This window comes from Physcomitrium patens, chromosome 16 (assembly GCF_059467195.1).
Source record: "Physcomitrium patens ecotype Gransden chromosome 16, ASM5946719v1, whole genome shotgun sequence".
Lineage (NCBI taxonomy): Eukaryota > Viridiplantae > Streptophyta > Bryopsida > Funariales > Funariaceae > Physcomitrium > Physcomitrium patens.
Genome location: NC_143425.1, coordinates 12,938,682 through 12,958,546, shown reverse-complemented (window position 1 = coordinate 12,958,546; position 19,865 = coordinate 12,938,682). Strand labels below are relative to the sequence as shown.

At 38.3% G+C, this 19,865-nt stretch overlaps 1 protein-coding gene across 2 annotated transcripts; it reads left to right on the top strand.

Moving 5' to 3' along the window:
• The first annotated feature begins 8,054 nt into the window (after positions 1–8,054).
• Positions 8,055–13,120, top strand: LOC112293326 (endoglucanase 25). Of its 2 annotated transcripts, XM_090257031.1 has the most exons (7): positions 8,055–8,434; positions 8,929–9,459; positions 9,560–9,870; positions 9,965–10,429; positions 10,601–10,736; positions 10,875–11,047; positions 11,144–13,120. In XM_090257031.1, exons 2-7 carry the CDS (start codon positions 9,048–9,050, stop codon positions 11,543–11,545), a joined length of 1,899 nt encoding a protein of 632 aa, XP_090113157.1. In that variant the 5' UTR covers positions 8,055–8,434; positions 8,929–9,047; the 3' UTR covers positions 11,546–13,120. The 2 variants fall into 2 exon arrangements, with proteins under 2 accessions (XP_090113157.1, XP_024398373.3); XM_024542605.3 differs by lacking the exon at positions 8,055–8,434 and having other exon boundaries at positions 8,654–9,459.
• Positions 13,121–19,865: the final 6,745 nt, after the last annotated feature.

The window sequence follows — 19,865 nt, the reverse complement described above, 5'->3', positions numbered from 1 at the left end:
GCTGAAAATTTTCTAGAATGAAAAGATATTGGATGAAGTTTATCATCTGTTCCCATTTGTGACAATACGACATCCAAAGCAAAGTCTGATGCGTCTGTTTCTATAAAAAATGGCTTAGAAAAATTCATGCAATATAAGATTGGTGCAAAAATAAAGGATGTCTTGAAAGCTTCAAATGCTACTTCTGCTTCTTTATTCTATTGAAGTTTGTCTTTACAAGTCAAACATGTAATTGGAGCTTCAACTTGAGAGAAGTCTTTGATGAAGATCCGATAGTAGTTGGCAAATCTCAAAAAGCATTAGACATCTCTTACCGTTTTTGGGATCTTCTAATCCATAATAGTTTGAACTTTCTTAGAATCTATCACAAGTCCATCATTTGAAATGGTGTATCCCAAGAAGTGGACTTGAGTAGTGTAAAATACATATTTTTTTATCTCGGCATAGAGTCCTGCATCTCTTAATTTTTGTAATACATGATGAACATGAAGTTCATATTCTTCTATATTCTTAGAATAGATTAAGATGTCATTTAGGTAACAAACAACAAAATCATCTAAAAACTCTAGAAAGATATCATTCATTAGATGTTGGAATGTTGTTGCTGCATTTGTAAGTCTAAAAGGTATGATGTTGTATTCGAAATGTCCATACCTTGTTTTAAATATAGTTTTCTATTCATCTCCTTGTTTGATGCATACCAGATTGTATGCTCCTTGTAGATCTATTTTTGCATAGATCTTAGCTTGATTCAATTGATCAAAGAATTCGAATAGTAAAGATAGCGGATATATTTTTTTGATGGTGATTTTGTTGAGTCCTCGATAATCGATACACATCCGCAATGATCCATCTTTTTCCTTCATAAATAGAATTAGAGCTCCTACTGGAGATTTGGAATGATGTATGAAGTTTTTAGCCAGATTCTCTTCAATATACTCCTTGAGTTCAGCCAACTCATTTTGTGATAAATTATAGATTGGTCCAAATGGTAGTTGTGCTCCTTCTTGAAGGTTGATTGAGCAGTCATAAGAATGATGTTCGAGAAGAATATCCACATTCTTCTTCTCAAACACATCTTGAAAATCTTGATATTGGCTTGGAATGCCACTTGAAGTCTTTTCACCAATAGAAACAAGTGTGGCATATATAGCACAAGGTGATCTTTCTTTTGTAGCATACAAGAAAGGTCTTGCACCGATAAATACAGGTTTAATTGTACTAGAATTATGACTTTCTACTTGATTAACTATGTTCTTAGGTATACTTTCAAAAAAACCAAGACTACGAGAGGTCCAATCTATGTTAGGATTATATTTTTTTTTCCATGATAAAATCAAAATGTTTGGATTAGAAGGAGATCTAATGATATTAAATATTACAAAGCTACTATGACCATTAGTTGCTACTTCTATAAGAAGGATTTCATGAGTAACATCTCCTAAACGCAACAGACGACTATCTATGACTTCTATATGAATATGTTTAGTTTTCTTTACTAAAAATATGTTATGTCTTTTAGCAAATTTTTTATCTACGAAATATTTCGAGGCTCCTGAATCTAGCAAAATAGAGGCTTTGTGATATTTAAGTCCTAAAATAATATTTATTGTAAAATATGGAGAGGATTCTGAGGAGAAGATAGGACCTTTACTAGGCATTGTACAAGGTTCCAGCCGCATAGTCCCTATTATAGCTGGAAAAATTTATTTTCTAACATACTATCTTCTTTAATCGTCGTACTCTTCATTTTATGGTTGCTTCGCTTCTTTGGGCAATGATTAGCAGTGTGCTTAGGTTCTCCACAATATAAGCACAATCCTTTTTGATGCTGACAAATCTTTTTTTTGCTCAGTAAGAGATTTGAAACGTACTGTATCAATTTGCATATCCTCTACTTCCAAATATATGTGTTGAAAAGATGTTGGTGTTGCCATTGAATTACAATAACGTTGAGGTCCACTTGTATGGTTTTTAGATCAAAATTCAAAAAGATGATTGTCACACTTCACAAAAAAGTCAATTGCTTGACTCAATGTTTGAGAATCAGATAAGTTGAACATTAATTTTTTTACCTCATATTGTAGTTTTTAGTGAAATTGGCTAATAAGTGCAGCATCATCCCACTTGATATCAGTTGCAAGTTGTCGAAATTATAAAGCATATAACATTACTAATCAATTATCTTTTTGCAAAATACAGATCTTATTGGTTGCAACACAAATTCCATCATGTTGTCCTTACATGGATTGAAACTCTACCAAAAAAGCCTCTAGATTATATAATATTGGATCTCATTGTTTAAAAAAAGATGAAAACCATGATAATGTTGAATTTGAAAGAAGCATACCAATGAATCTAACTTATGATCTTGGAGTTGGATAGCTCTAGGATTGAAGTTGAATCACAAGTTGTACTTGATTGATAAATCCTCTAAATTTTGATCTAGTGCCATCGACTTCTCAAGTAGGGCAATTCTAGGTTCTCTAACACTAGAAGGACATTCCACCATAGGAGAAGGGACATGATTTGGTGCAGATGTTGAAGCAGCTCCAATCATTTCTATATCTTCACTTCTTGCCAATCTTGTTGATCTTTATGATGATAAATTGAGTTGATACATCACAAGCATTAACTCCCTCAATTACTCTTGCATTTGTGCCATTACACTCTTCATTTCAAAAAGTTCTGCCATGATAACACTTAGAAAAAAAGATGTCTAATATCGCTCAAGACAAATAGAAGAGAGGACTTGAGAATAAAGAAAATACTAAGGACAATATCAATTTAGAAGAGGATAATCCACAACTTCTAATACGCTTATGTCTTATCAAGAGAAAAGCGTAATCCACTCTTAATCAAGACTAGACAAAGCTCTGATATTGTAAGTGTATTCTTGTCAATCTATCAAGGACAAGAATATGATAAAAATAAATAAACAAGTGAGACTTCTCTCAAAGAAAGATGATAAAATAGAAATAATTTGATATATATATATATATATATATATATATATATATATATATATATATATATATATATATATAAGAAAGAAAAAAGAATGGCTATTGCCAAAAGCCAAAAAAACTAGAGACCCTTGAAACTAGACTAGAAGCAAAAAAAAAGAGTTGACTAGACTGAAGAAGGCTTCACTCTTGTCTCTATGTATACTATCTAATTAGGGGCTACGAGTGATGTTCTATAGGACCTCCAATATATATTGACTTTGTAGAATACATGCCTTGACTTACAAGGCAAGTTTTTCTACGTATGGGCCTCATAATTAGCTTGATCTTGAAGCTAATAATATGTGTGGTACATAGCCAACTTGTTGACCACGTTTCTAATACAAAAAGTCAATTTAAGACACCTATAAAGTCAAAGTAGTGTCTATAAAGCTTTTAGAAAGCTTCTATAGCAAATATTATAGAATTAACTTTTGTCTATTTTTACTTACTTCTACCTATTTATACATGTTATTACTGGCTTACATGCGTATGTCAATGATACAATGGCATCTTCAATACATCAACATATTAATTAATTAGATAAAAAAAAACTATGATACATAGATATTTATTATAAAATACTTGATATATATTTGCAAGCTCTACATGCATATAGACGGGATATTAGAATATGCTATGGATACTTATAAAAAATTAAAATAGAAATCAAGTGAAATAGAAGTACAAGCACTGATTGCACTTAATACTAAATTTTTACAATTAACTCATATATGCAAATGTAATAGTGTAAAGGAGTTGTAGGATATATTGGTCAAGATCTAGAAGCCCTCAAGAATTATTATTGAAATATTTTTAATGAAGAAATTGTATAATCTTTGATATGTGGATGGAGAATCTATGGAGATTTTTCTTGGAGAGATTTTTAATCTTAAGGATGAATATATTGAAGTCAGTGGTGAAATGGAAAAATAGAGCATGGCATTTCTTATACTTACTGCATTACTAGAATCTTAGAATCTACTTATTCAATTAATTATATTGAAAAAAAGAGAAGAGATCACGAAAATGATTGAATCATCCATTCTCCTTAAAGATGAGATGCAAAAGAAGGAGAAGACTAGTTTTCCATTTTTTACTTTAGTAGTTCATACAAGAAGAAAATAAGTCTTAAAAAAGTAACATCTAAAACAAAAATAAAAGCCTAAGATTGATAAGTCTAGAAATACTTAAAGAACTTGTGGATAAAAAATGTATTCTCAAGGTGATGCAAAATGTTCCAAAACAAATAACAATGGTACAGTAAATATTGGCATTGTTGTTGTTTTTTTAGCTCAAGAGACATCAATTAATTTAAAAACAATGATTACATTGTTGTCTCAATTACAACATTCTATATGCATTGATAATATAGTAGATGTATACATCTAAAGAGACATGAATAAGCTTCTTAATTATGATGAAAATGTGACTATTCAATTTCAAGTCTATAATGGTGGCATTAGCAAATTACGAGGCTCAAAGTAGATACATTTCACAATTTTAGATCTTATAGAAAAATACAATCCTATGGTTGTGAAGGATGTCCATTGGATTCTTGGAGCACATGATACTTTATTATTAGCTGCAACTTTATGCAAGAAAGGTTGCAAACTTAACTTGGATATCAATGGACTTGATTGGATTCTATATTCAGATGACTTACTCATAATAGAGAGGCTAGCAAGTAAAGATTATTTAATGCCTTGTGAAATTGAAGAGGTTGCTATAATTTTTAGTTCATCTATTTCAAGTTGTATACTTATTGAATGGCATCAAGCATTAGTACATGCTTAAATGCATACAGTAAATGAGGTAAACTAGATGAATTGTATTAAAGGATTAAAGTTCAAGAGGGAGAAGGATAAAATACCTATATGTAATTCATTTATTATTGGCAAGGCCCATGGGCAATCTTTTTCACAAAATCATAAACATGTCTATAGTATTTTAGATATAATAGTATTTGATCTTGATTATTTTGACATAGCTAACTTTGGTAGTGCCAAATGATTAGGTGTATGGATTGATGAATATTTTGGCTATTGTAGCCTTGTATTTCTTCAAATTAAGAACCAAGTACATATTGCTTATAAGACTTGAGAAGCAGAGGTACAAAGAAGAACTGAAAGAAAAGTAAAAAAAATGTCTCATTAATCAAGGCACTAAATTCTTGAATAGTAAGCTTGGTTTGTACTTCAAAACTAAAGGCATTCAACATTTGATCACCTTTGTATATACACATGAAATTATCGACATGGCAAAGCATATAATGGAGACCATTTTGAAAGGAATACAAATACTTTTAGATGATGCCAAGCTAAATTATCAATATTAAGCATTTGTAGCAAAATTTGTGATTTAGACTTGTAATCGCCTTTCAATTACAAGACTTGATAGTAAGACACTACATGAAGTTTTTTATAGTGAAAAACTTTCTCTTTAAAATGATCATTGCTTTGATTTTCTTGCTTAGTATCATATATCAAAGAAAAAACATCAAAAATTCAATACAAAGGTAAAGATGGATATTTTTGTTGAATACTCAAAAGTGAAAAAATGATATGAAATTTTTCTACTTGAGAAAAAAAAGATAATTCTTAATTGAGATGTAATCTTTTTCAATAATAAGGATGAATTACTTGATGAGCCACTAATCCCTCAAGAAAGAATTGGAAAAGTTATGGATTATAGAAATAATCTTGATATATTAAATTTTGAACATCTAAATGAATTAGAAATATCCCAACCTCAAGCCTCAAGGTTACATATACACAATAGATTGGATGAAGAAGTGGTTGAAGAAGAAGTAAATCCTATACCAATAGAAGTAGTGGAATTCTATCAACTATAAATAGAGACAACTGTTCAAGCTCTACTACCAAGATGTCATTATGTAGGTGGCATTGATTCAGCAAATTTTATAAGCGGTAGTAGGATGTATTGTATGCCTTAGGAAAAAGACAATAATTTTATTTGAAGAGATTATGATTTGGTGATTGAAATAGTGGATGTGATTCATATTGATAAAGATGCAAAATTAGAGACTGTTGAACAATCTATGGATTCAATTTTTTGTAAAGAATGGAGTCATGCCATGAAAAAAGAACTTGCTTCTTTGAAGGATCATGATACATGGAAATTTTTATTTTTACCTAATAGTAAGAAGGTTGTGGATTTAAAATAGATCTTAAAAAAAAGCTTGCTAGTGTTGGCTCTATTGAATGTTTTAAAGTATGATTGATTACAAAGAATTTTATACTAGTGAAGGGTCTTAATCACTAAGTAATTTTTGTACTAATTACTCCAATTGTATATTTGTTACAATTATCAGTAGCTTTAATTGGAATATATTGTAACTTGATATTGTTTCAGCTTATTTAAATGACAAACTTAAAAAGGACATTTATATGAAAATTCCAAAAGGTTTGGAAGTTTTATCAAAACACAAATGTAAGGTATTGCGATTGCTAAAGACTTTATATATTTTGAAGCAATCTCGACATGGATGGAATGAAAGTTTGAATAAATCTTTATTGAATCTTGGTTGGAAGTACTCAGAATCAGATCCTTGCTTGTACACAATGTATATAGAAAGATTAGTTCTTGCATTAATTATCTATATTAATGATATACTTATTGGTGGCAAGGACATTGAGATCCTTGTGAAATGTGAAGATGAATTATAAGAGTGCTATAAGATAAAAAGACCTTGGTGAATGTAGTGATTTTTTTCACATTATTTTTTTGCGAGATAAGAAAAATGATACTATTAATTTGAATCAAAGTAGGTATATTTGTCAAAAGTTAGAAAAATTTGGGATGAAAGATGCAAAGGCAGTTACCACACCAATGGTACAAATTCATGTCACTAAGCATGAGAATGATGATCTTTTGGACACAGAAGATGCAAAGTTTTATCAAAAGGCTTTAGGTTTGTTATTATATCTTGTAAATGGTACAAGGTATGACATTGCATTTGCTTGTGAATACTTTGCTCAATACATGGCACATCCACATGTTTCACATTGGCAAAGAAGTAAACAAATATTTTGTTACTTACAAGGAACAAAATATTTGGTATTGCAATATAGAAGAAAAGCAGCAAATTTACAACTTGTAGGTTAGAATAATGTAGATAGAGTAAGTTATGTGGAGATGCATTGTTTAGTAGAAGGTTATGCATTTATATTGGATAGACAATTATGACTTAGTCAAGCAAAAAATAATCTTTAGTTTCTGTTTTGTCAACCAAAGCATAGTATGCCGCCTTGGCTGCTGCAGCAAGGGAAACTTTGTAGCTTGGTAAAGCACTTAGAAATTATGACATATTAGAAACAAAAAGAATTCTCATTTATGAAGATAACCAAAATGCCATTGCTATTGCCAAGAATCCAACACACCATTGTCATACAAAGCATTGGGATATAGAACATCATTTTATTAGGCAATGTGTTGAAAAAGGACAAATTGGTTTAGAATATTATAGAAGCTAGTGGCAGATATCTTCACAAAACCTCTCTATAGAGATAAGTTTTTAGCTTTTAGGGATATATTAGATCTTATTTTAGTAGAGAATTAAGTCCCACTTCCAAAAGAAGAGTGTTGAATATCCCATATTGTAAGTACCAAAATTGTGACTTATCCAACTCTTAACTAAGATACCGGAAATGCCCTTCCCTTCTTCCTCCACCTTTCCTTAGCAACGAATAATGTCCCTCCTCCTTTAATGCTTTCATCCTGTTTCATAATGCTTTCTTTAATGCTTTCATCCTGTTTTTGTAACAATGGCCCTACATTGTTCATGCAATGTTTAGGCGAATCCTGAGGGACAAATCGAAGATAATAGTTACAAATCAGGAGCATATTCATCAACTGAAGGCGCTTGCACCATCACCGTCTTCGTCGTGGTCACTATCTCTCTCACAAGCATTGCTTAAATCATGTAATACTGCAACTGAAGGTTGCATCCTGGCAATCGTCCGTGTGTGAGTGATGATCGTGAAGCTCGCTACGTCCTGGTGTATCGCCCTCGCATGTTGATGCACATCGGCGCAGTCGATCGTTCGGAGGGTATTTGCTTCTCACTATGAGTGGCGCTTTGAGAACGTCGCCTCGATCTGGCAGAGAGTTGAAGCGATGGCGGCCATTGGGGGATTTCTGCAGTTTGGTTACGACCTCAAACGATCCGTTCGTTCCCTCCCATCTACGAGTGTGTGGGGGCAGCAATGCAGTCCGCCCGTTTTCGCCGCTGCTTTCCAGCTCAGTGCCTCCTGCCGCGACCTTTTTTCTCACCATGCGTTCCTCTGCTCCGTCTCCCTGGTGTCACCTCGTTCCCACAGCGCGATGCGATGAAATCACCACTTGTAGCAAAAGCTAGGCCCAACGCTCTTCATCGGAAGGTCTGCGTTTGATTTCCGTCACTACAGGTAAGTTGCCGAACTCTATGCGGCTTTGTGGTCAAGTGTTTTTAAGGGGTTAAATTTGGCAATGCGTCCGGGTAAAGGACTCGATCGTATTTCGTTGTTACAGCTGATGTAGAATGGGATCATAGCGTCTTTGTTTCAGACTGTTGATGTGTGCGTGCGCGGGGGATTAAAAAGGCGATCGAGCATTGCTTTGCCTGTGATTTGCAACATTTCCCTGAGTTATTCTGGTTGAATCACGAAATGATCAATTGTGATTGTTTTCGGAAGTATGTAAGTGAGAGGCAGGACGTTGTTGAAGTTTAATTTGTTGAGTTGGCACGCTCGAGATTTATGGAAGCCATCGTTGCAGTAAGGACAACTTCAAAATGCTCGATAACAACCAATTTGTCGGCATGAGTTTGGATACCGACGTCCTTGATTGCCTACTTCAATTTAATCTGACGATTTAGACCTGCGGTCGTCATTCAAACCTATATTAGTTTGATGTTTTGCAGTGCAGTGCTCAGCAAGTGTAGCTGTTTCAGATTGATTCTCTCTATGAGGAGAGGCGTTGTACTATCAGCGCGCAAGCAAGCCGAATAGGGACGCTGCAGAAAGTGTTAAAACCTGTATCATGAACAACAACCAGTTGAACCCTGAAGGTCCCTTGGAGATGTCCAAGCAGTGGAGCAGTCGATCCCGTTTCCAGGACTTCTCCGACGACGATCGAAGCAACCGATATTCCTTCTCAGATATCGGAAGAACAGATGAGTCATCTTCTAGCCACATGCTGGATGAGACGCAGCTCAGCTGGATGCTTGAACCGAAATCCATGAAGAAGAAACCCGTAATTGACTTTGGATGTGTCTCTTGCAATCGAAAATGTTTCTGGTGGTCCATTGGCATCCTCGGCGCTAGTGTCATCATCATCGGCCTGTCACTCGTCATTTGGACATTTACTCCAAAGAAGCACTCCACTCCTCCCACCGTGGACAATTACACAGTCGCACTGAGCAAGGCCCTCACATTCCTCGATCTTCAAAAATGTAAGTACTCTGCATCCCATTTTTTACACGGTGATTCAAACCATTTTATTTGTTGAGTGGAGGGCTAACAAAATGTTAAACTGGTGATCCAATTTCTCAGCTGGTGCTTTACGTTCTGGTGCAAACACTACCTCATGGCGTGGATCCTCTGCCTTGCTGGACGGCCAAGCTATATTAAACAGCACCGCAGCTATAAATCTAGCCGGCGGATTTTACGATGCTGGTGACAACATCAAGTTCAGTTTCACAGGAGCTTATGCCATGACGCTCCTGAGCTGGAGTGTAATAGAGTACAAGGCGAAGTTTCAAGCCGCTGCAGAGTTGGACCATGTGAAGAATTTGATAAAATGGGGGACGGATTATTTGCTGAAAACATTCAACTCATCGTCGGTGGATGAGATCGTTTGTCAGGTGTGGTCGCTAGATTGCTTGTATTGTCATTTTGTGAACCAATAGGCGTGACAGCAACACATACTAAACAATAGTTTTCATTGATTTGCCGAAGGTGGGCATGGGCGGAGGTAAAATACCAAACGACCATCACTGCTGGGAAAGACCTGAGGATCTCGACTACTTCAATGACACACGCCGTCTGGGTATTCAAGTACCATCGGGCTCGGACCTGGCGGGAGAGATGGCAGCGGCTCTGTCGGCTGCGTCCATTGTATTTAAAGACCAGCCACTGTACGCACTGAAACTCCTCACAAGCGCCGAAGCTCTTTACGCATTTGCCAAGAAAAGACCCTCTCGCTATGTTGATAGTGATTCCCTTCCGGTTTCTGAAAGAGTTTTCTACAACTCAACAAGTTTCGATGATGAAATAATATGGGCAAGCTCGTGGTTGTACTTCGCTACTGGCAATGCGACCTACCTAGACGACGCAACTATTTCCGCAATTGATAACAGTAACCAAGCTGGGGCCAATGCGTTTGGTGCCTTTGATTGGGATAGCAAGCTCGCGGGAGCCCAGGTACTACCTCTGAATTTTTCATCCACAGTATGTTGCGATTTACCAACTGGATTTAAACCAATCGAACTTCTAAGCATAAATAACGTACTGTCGCTAATCATATGTTGCTTCACTCGTCGTGTTCTACAATATGAAAGTGGCTGTTAACGCAACACATATGTTGCTTCACAGTTGCTTCTTACCAGGCTACGGATGCTGCAAGGACCAGGATATCCGTATGAGCAAGCGCTTAGGCAGTACAACAATGAGACCAATCTGGTGGTGTGCGCTTATATACCACAGTTCGAGATATTCCACCGCACAAAAGGTGTGGCGACCATTTTGCATGGCTAAGACTCCACCTCTATTGATAAAGCCAGTAGCTTCTTTTGCTAACGCCAGTCTAGTTTGATGATTTGAAGACTCTGTTTGATGAGCTTTCATGAGGTTGATGGCGTGCTCGCAGGGGGTTTGGTGCTAATCAATCCGAATGCAACTCAGCACCTTCCTGCTGCTGTTAACGCCGCCTTTTTGGCTGCACTGTACGCTGACTATCTGAAAGCTGCCGATGTACCTGCGATCGAATGTGGTCCCGACATGTTTTCACCGGATGTTCTCCGGGACTTCTCCCGATCGCAGGTTGATTTCCAAACCCTCTTGAAATGAAATTTGTCACAGAGCTCTAAGAATATCTGTTCATTGTTCTAACACACATAGGGATGAGCTTCTGAGCAGGTCGATTACGTACTGGGAAAGAATCCTCTAAACATGAGCTACCTCGTAGGATACAGCGACAAATTTCCGTTACAACCGCACCATCGAGCAGCCTCCTTCCCCAGCGATGGGAAGCGATACAGCTGCAGAGAAGGGTGGAAGTGGAGAGACCGGGATTCTCCTAACCCGCATGTGCTGGTAGGGGCCATGGTTGGAGGTCCTGATAACTACGACCGCTTCAACGATACTCGCAGTAGCTCGGATCAAAATGAGCCCACGCTTGCGGGCAACGCGGGCCTCGTCGGGGCCCTGGTAGCGCTAGCGGCAGCGACAACAGGGGTTAGTAAGAGCTTAGACACCAACTTCATTTTCGCTGCCATTCCGTCCCATATGACTCCTCCCGCTCAGTCTGGGGCGCCCTAAATTATAACATCACGTTCTTTTTCTTTTTCTTTTTGAAAAGTAACGGTGGTTTATTACAACAAAAAGAATATATTTCAATCCGGAGCCCTGGGTAGGGTTGGCGGATTCGTGAATACAGGGGCTAGTTTCTATCTAGGTGAATGAAAAACTCCTGCACATAGTACCTCATTCCTACACCACGTGTCGTTGAACTCTTGGCTGATAATCGCTTTTCTAGTGTCTCCGCATATACTGTAATATGTGAGAATCTGGTTATGTCAAGCCATCCCAGCGTAAATTGTTTCTCGGCATGTGAGATGGTAGATTTCAAGCACATTAAAGGGTTCCTGGGTAAAAATGAAACTGTAGCAGGCACACCAGAGTTGCTACAGAATTGCTGCGCAAAGTACATAGCCTACCAAGCTTCTAGTGTTGGTTCCTGGTTGGTATGCTTGCTGCGAGAGTATGCCTGGGGGTATATCGGATGCCGCTTCTCTCTAGGATAATGTGGGAAACGTGCCCAGCGCGCTCCAAACTCTCAAGGAATGCCAGGTCCTTCGCGCAAACTTACATTTGCGGAGGTAGTGTTCTGGGGTTTCTCAAATATTCACGTCACATCAGGTGCATCGGCTAGGGAAACCCATGACTTTGCACCAACTGTTGGTTGGGAGGTCACTGGAATTCAGTTGCCACAGAAATGTTTGGAGTTTTGCTGGTTTATTGGCGTCCTAGATAAGTTGAATTGCGGCCTTGTTCTAAATCTGTTGGAATTTGAGTTGCTTGAACTTGAGCTGCAGTCGCATAGGTGTGGTTATACGGGATAAAAGGATTCGGTAACTATAGCAAGTGGGATAATTGACGAAGGGGGCATGGGCAAGTGCGTCGATTTTACCCCATGACCACTCGTGGGGGTCAAAGGAGAGATTTTGGACCGAGCAAAGGTTCTATACTAAATCGGTGTATTCAGTGCCCTGATTGATCCCTGTGGTGCGAAGGTCGCCTGTTGTCGTGATAACTCGGATCCAATGCAGGAGTTCCTCGAAAATGTTGAGAAGCTCGTCAGTGTAGGAGGCGAAAAAGGTTGTGATGCGTTTGTGTGAAAGGCCGACCTTCAAAGAGATTGTGAAGTTGGTAAATTGTGTCTTGTAGTGTTCGTCCTGCTAGCCGGCTACCCACTAAAAAGCTGTGAAGGCAACTGCGTCATACTCCAATTCCTGGGTATAGCTGTCAAGATTGCTTCGAGCTGTTGGGTCGTCCTGCTCGTGCCGACTTGTGAGGACACATCTGTGACTGTTTTCCAGTCCCGACGGTCCAAGTGCCAGAGATCCTTGAGCTAGAAAATTTCTCTTTGCATCTTGTTTAGGCCAAATGGGTACTGGGTGTCTGCAAACGTGTCTTTGTTAGCGTTGATCAATTCTGTGCTCCAGAATATATGCTTCCTAGCCGTTGTTTCTGCGGTATTAGGTTGCTAGAAAACAAGGCCATATCGGATTATTTTCCATGATTTCCACACTGCCCACTAGAGGTCAGAGCCGGATCGATGGACGACATTTGTATTTAAAATGAAATGAGAATTTGGTGGCGAGCTTCCCCTTTTCTTTGGCTGGAGAGAATTAATTCGGTGTTGGAGGACTTTCTAAGTAGCAGTGTCAAGCATGAGGCCACTGATAAACAACTTGACCAGTAGAGCATGCTCTTGGTCAAGAAGTTTGAGTCCTCCCATTTTTTGTGGTTGTTTCAAAGAATTCCAACCGACCTTGGCCTGGCACAAGTGTTTTTCATTTTCTCCTGACCAAATGAAGTTTCTTGTTAACTCTCGAACTTTGTGAGGGATTCTCAAAGTTGCTGGCTCATGTTCGGTGAAACTCCCCCTGGAATTTTATTCCAACACAGGTGCCTTTGTCTCTCACATTTGGTGGATGTACCCAAGGTCAAAAAGCAGTCCTAATAGAATTGGGTTGGACAGGTAGCTATTGCACTATTGGTGGTGAATTCATGTCAGCTTGGATAGTGCATGAGTTTAATAGGCTGGGTGGATTGTGTTTCTTTGAGGCCTAGAAAAAATTCCCAATGCATTTAGCCATTGATTTTAGCCCAATGCAATGAGAATTGAATTACTGCCCGGTATGCTACTTGTGTTTTGTTTCTGTGTGGCCAATGCAAGGGTGGATTGGAAGAAGAGATTTTTGAGGTCATCTTATAAGAGCCACTTAGCCAAGTCTAATGTAGCTTTTATTTGTTGAATTTTCTTTTTGCAATCTATGTCCTAGAGACACTAATCACTTGTTAGAGGAATTTAACTCTTTTTAGCACAATTGTGATCCATATGGACCAACTTAGGTTGCTAGAAGGAGGTCATGGGACTTGCAACCATGTTGCTTCCAAATGGATTATTGTAATGGGAACCTTTGAATAAGATATGTTAAATCTAAATTAGTAGTAATTGTCATCATTTTGATTTTGTCTCTATGTAATGAGGAGTTGTAGGAGGTAATAAAAAAATAAATCGTATTTTTATAAGATATGAATTCTACTATCTTAAAATTGTATTTGCTCTCTTATATAAAAACAATCAAGATGGATTAGGAAGTGGACTTACATATTTTGTTTATTGGACCATGAAAAGGAAAGTGAATTCAAGTAATTGAACTCATCAGACAATCAAGTGTCTTTGAGATAAAAGCGGAATAATAAGTTATTTCACACATTCTATTCCTTATTGTCACGGACACAGAAATATAGACTCAAGATCTAACAAGAAGTTCAAGAAGAACTGGCAAGAACTAGATTAATCAGATAAATACAAGAACAACACCATAGAGGTGAGTTAGAGCTCCAAGAGATGTGTTGTCAAGACTGAAGAACTCTTCAGCCTCGATTCCAATATATACTCCTATTTAGGAAGCTTCTCAAGCAACTTCTACTAACTAAGAAGCTTCTAGAAGGTTCCATAGACTTACTTCTAGAAGGTTCTAGAAACTTGTCTCTACAAGGTTCCATAGACTTACTTCTAGAAGGTTCTAGAAACTTGTCTCTACAAGGTTCTAAAGACTACGTCCTTAACATCTTCTACCAATTAGGAAGCTTCTCAAGCAATTTCCATCTACTAGGAAGCTTCTAGAAGGTTCCAGAGACTTGCTTCTAGAAGGTTCTAGAAACTTGTGTCTAGAAGGTTCTAAGGACTATGTCCCTAACATCACTCCCTCCTTTGGCTTCGAGGTCTCTGAGAAGCAATGTTGTTGTTAATCAAAACCAACACAAGAAAATGAAGATCTGTCACATAACATTTGCTATGAACTCCTTTTGCGGCACATTGGCGAGATTTTCAGCTGGCTCCTACGTTCGCTCATTAATGTTGTAGCCACACCAATGAACAAGATACTCTAACTTACTCCACCTTCGCCGTGAATCCAGCACCTTTTCAACCTCATATTCCTCATGCTTCTCGATCTCAATACTAGGTGGCAGACATTGTACTCTTCCAGGAAAAGACTATTCTCGATAAGGCTCCAACAGAGAAACATGAAAGACTGGATGTACCTTCTTAGAAGCCAGTAATTCCAGACGGTACGCCACTAGATTGATTTGCTTCCGGATGATAAATGGTCCCAATCTTCGATAGTCCAACTTATCACATGGTCGCTTGGTCTTGATATTCCTTTGAAGAAGCCATGCTTTATCTCCAATTTTGAAAGTAGGTGCTTGATTCCGAAATCTATCTGCAGACGCCTTATAGGATTCTTGAGCGGATTGTAATTGAAGCTTCAATGTATTTTGAAGCTCTGATAGTTGTTTCGTAAATCCTTTAGCTGTTGGATTGTTATTTGTTGATGGACTCAATAAATCAAACTTTGGATGATATCCATAGTTGAAAAAGAATGGTGTATATTGAGTCGACGCATGGAGTGTGTTGTTATATGCAAACTCGACTAGCGACAGATATGTGGTCCAATCGTCTTGCTGATAGTTGATGCTGCATCGTAAGTATTGTTCTAAAACTTGGTTTACCCGTTCCAATTGGCCGTCAGTTTGAAGATGGAAAGCCGAAGAAAGCTTGATATCCACCTTCAGTATCTCAAAGAGAGATCTCCAAAACTTTGATACGAACTGGGTTCCTCAATCTAATACGATATCATCTGGTAGTCCATGATATCGATACACATTATCGAGAAAGAGTCTTGCTGTGACTTCACTAGACGATGTCTTCTTGCAAGGGACAAAATGTGCCATCTTTGTAACCCGATCTACCATGACAAAGATGCTCTCAAATAAGTTCATTGATGGCAGGTCCATGATGAAGTCCATGGAAATTGAAGACCATGGTCAACGTGGAATCGGCAATGGCTGTAGGAGTCCATAAAGGCAATGTCGAGGATTCTTAGATCTTGAACAGATGTCGCAGGAGAGGACAAAATCTTTCACATCCTTCCACATTTGGGGCCACCAAAAATCTCGAGAAATAAGCTCCAAGGTCTTGTTGAATCCAAAATGTCCTGCAGCTGAAAAATCATGGCAAGATTGAAGAACTCAGAGTCGTGCTGGTCCTTTTGGGATATATAACCACTCTTCAAAGTATAAAAGATCTCCCTCCACCTTAAACTTGTCGTCATTGGCATGCTGCTTAATATCAATGGCTATTAAATCTTCAATGGTCATGGTACATACCTGATTTAGGAAGTCAACATCAATTGGCACAATAATAGCACAAAGCTGAAATTTATCTCGCTTCAACAATGTCATATATTGTTGATCAAATGCTACTTCTCCAGCCTTTGGTACAAGATACGATCTCCTCGATAAGGCATCAGATAGTCCTTGCTGCTTTTCAAGTCGATAAGTGATAACCAAATCGAACCTAGATAGCAACATATTCCACCGAGCTTGACGTCGATTTAGAACTTGAGCCGACATGAAATACTCCAAATTCTTGTGATCTGTGTATACGGTCACTGGGTATGCAGCTCCTTCAAGAAAATGATGCCATTCTTGGAAAGAATCCACTATAGCAAGAAGTTCCTTATCGTAGATCTCATAATAGATTTCAGCAGCAGAGAACTTTCGAGAATAGAATGCAACCGGATGGAGCTTCTTGTCTTCTCCCATTTGTGAAAGTACAGCTCCCAAAGCAAAATCCAAAGCATCAGTTTCTAAATAAAAGGCTTTTGTAAAGTCTAGATGTACCAAGATTGGAGCTGTAGTAAATGTGGTCTTCAGGTCTTGAAACGCCTTCTTCGCTAAAGGTCCCCATTCCAGCTTATCCTTGCATGTCAACCGAGTGAGTGGAGTAGCAACTTGAGAGTAATTCTTGATGAAGATCCGATAGAAGTTGGCAAAACTAAGAAAGTATTGTACGTCTGTAACCGTCTTTAGAACCTCTCAGGACAAGATTGCTTCCACCTTCTTGGGGACCATCTTCAAGCCTTCCATAGTCGCAACGAACTCCAAAAACTCTATCTTTATTTCATGAAATAAATACTTCTCTAACTTGGTATATAGTCCTCGCTCGCGTAGTTTCTCCAAGACCAAACGAACGTGCTTTTTATGCTCTTTCTCATTTTTGGAGAATATCAAAATATCATCTAAATAGATGACAACAAAATTATTAAGGTACTCTCGAGAAATGTCATTCATCATATGTTGAAAGATCGCTGGAGCATTGGTAAGACCAAAGGGCATGACATTATACTCAAAATAGCCATACCTTGTACGGAATGTTGTCTTCCACTCATCTCCTTCCTTGATTTGTACGAGGTTGTAAGCTCTCCTTAGATTAATTTTTGTAAAGATCCTTGCACGTCCAAGTTGTTCTAAGAGACCAAAAATCAAGGGTAATGGGTAATGATTCTTCTTTGTTACCTTGTTGAGGCCTCGATAGTCCATGCACATTTGCAATGAGCCATCTTTCTTCTTCATAAATAAGATGGATGCTCCAGCTGACGATTTTGAATGCCGGATGAAGTTCTTGGCTAGATTCTGGTCGATGTACTTCCACAACTCCGCCAACTGCATCTGCGATAGATTGTAGATTGGGCCAAAAAGCGGTTGTGCTCCTTCCTGCAAGTCTATGGCACAATCATATGGTCTGTGTTCCAGTAGCATGTCGACATTCTTCTTTTGAAATATGTCTTTAAAATCTTTATATTGCTCAGGTATACTTGTTGTCGAGATCTTCTCTCCGGTAGTTGGAGCCGCATAAATGACAAACGATGTGTCTTCCTTGGATGATCTTATAAACGTTCTTGTTCCAATAAATAAGGATTTCTCTATTCGGGATTTTCTACTAGGCTTGCTCTTGGATGGTTTTGTGGGAAAGGTCATCTTCCGCAACTTCCAATCTATGGATGGGTTATGTTTTTTCAACCAAGAAAGACCAAGAATAATAGGATTTGATGGGGTTCTAATAATATTGAAAATAATATGACTACTATGGCCCTTAAACGTCACTTCTATAGGTTCTGATTCATGGGTGACACTACCAGACAATAAAAGTCGCCTATCTATGACCTCAACGTGAATAGGTTTGGATTTTTGTACTAAAGGGATCTTATGACGCTTCACAAATTCTTCATCTAAGAAACAAGGAGATACTCTTGAATCTAATAATACCAAGGTTCTCAATTTCTGAGGGCCAATAAGCAAAGGGATTGTAAAGCAAAAGGTAGGTTGAGCAGAAAGAAAGGAACTTGGTTGTTGTTGCGATATTTCACTGTCCAGCCACACGATTCCTATTGTGGCTGAGCATCCTCGTTTTCCTGAACAAATGTGCCCCTAGTCTTGACAATATGTCGATTTTGCTTCTTGGGGCAGTTTCCAACTTTGTCGCCTTCTTCACCGTAATACAAGCATAGACCTTCCTCCATACGTCGCTTTTTTTCTTCTAGGGTAAGGGATTTGACACGTTGTCGTATTATGTGCTTTCCTGCTCGAGAACGCGTCGGGCGTCTGGCTGTAGAAGGTAGTATGGAGATTCGTTAATATTCAAGCAGTTTATGAATTTTTGATTGTTGGAATATAAATAACTGTAAGAATATACCATAAATCTATATGGATGTCCTTCGACTGCTCGCCAAAATCTTTTTTGTCCCAATCGGTAGGTCTCTAGATGTTACAGAGAACCCCGAACAACCCAAAGTGCTAATCTTTGATACCGCTTTATACTCACAATCTTGTATCCACTGACTGTCTCGTTAGATTAATCCAATAAATTTCATTCACTTTGCATACTCAATCCTATAGACACCCTTTTAATTCTTCATCACAGACGTAACTCGATTTCATAAAACAGTCAAGAGTAATTACATCCACTTCATTAAAATCCCGATTCACCAGTACAACACTGACTTCAGCAACGATTGCCTCAGTCTTCTCAAAACCCTATGAAGAAAAAAAATCCAATTCTCTGTCTTTTTTCCCCGCCCTCGAAGCATGAAGCTAGCTCTCCGACCTTTCTTCAAAAACCCTTATTCCCTCCCCTTCATTTCTTAACCTATCCTCCCCTTTAACCCTAATTCTCCCCTCTTTCAACCCTAGCCTGTGAATTTCTTCAATCTTCCATCTTGGATCCAGAATTGGCTCTTGCCGTCAAAGCTTTCTCTTCCATTTTTACCTTTAAGAGATCCTTTTATCGAAAGGACGTTCTTGGAATGGCACAAAGGACGGAGCAACGTGAAACGGAATCGGAGCCCCGTAATCGGGACAACATTGAGTCGCCCGACCAATTCAGGTCTCATATTGGGTAAGAGGCCCGTAGTAAGACTTGGATGTTCCCACAATTGGGTCAAATTGGTCCTTCGCGTCAGATTGGCTAAGAGGCCCGTAGTAAGACGTGAATTGGATGTCTTGAAATTGGATCCAATTGGCCCTTTGAACTAGACTCACCCGTCGTTGAATTGGTCCTTTTCCTTCCTGCTGACTCCCGTTATTGGAATCGAATGGAGCATTTCAGTATGCCCCGGCTGATTGTAACGGGGTGACTGAACCTGACCTCTCAGTATTTGTACTGGAATTGGTCGTTGCTCCCAATATTCGAGGTAACTGAATATTAATAAAAGTCCTCTTTCTTTATATTTTCACAATATACTCGTGTTACAATACGACAATGTATCACATCAATTTGCATGTCTTCTACCTCTGAATGTGAATTCACGCTGCTTGCCGACATAGTTGGGGCATGGCGAATTGTATGTTGTCTTGAATGTTGGTCTTGGCGACGTTAGAATAGGCGATTATTGTACTTCACAGCTTGGCTAATAGCTTTGTTGAGCGTTTGTAGATCAAGAAGAGTTAACAGTAAATCCTTCACATCATCCCTTAAATCCCAATAGAATTGACTCATCAACGC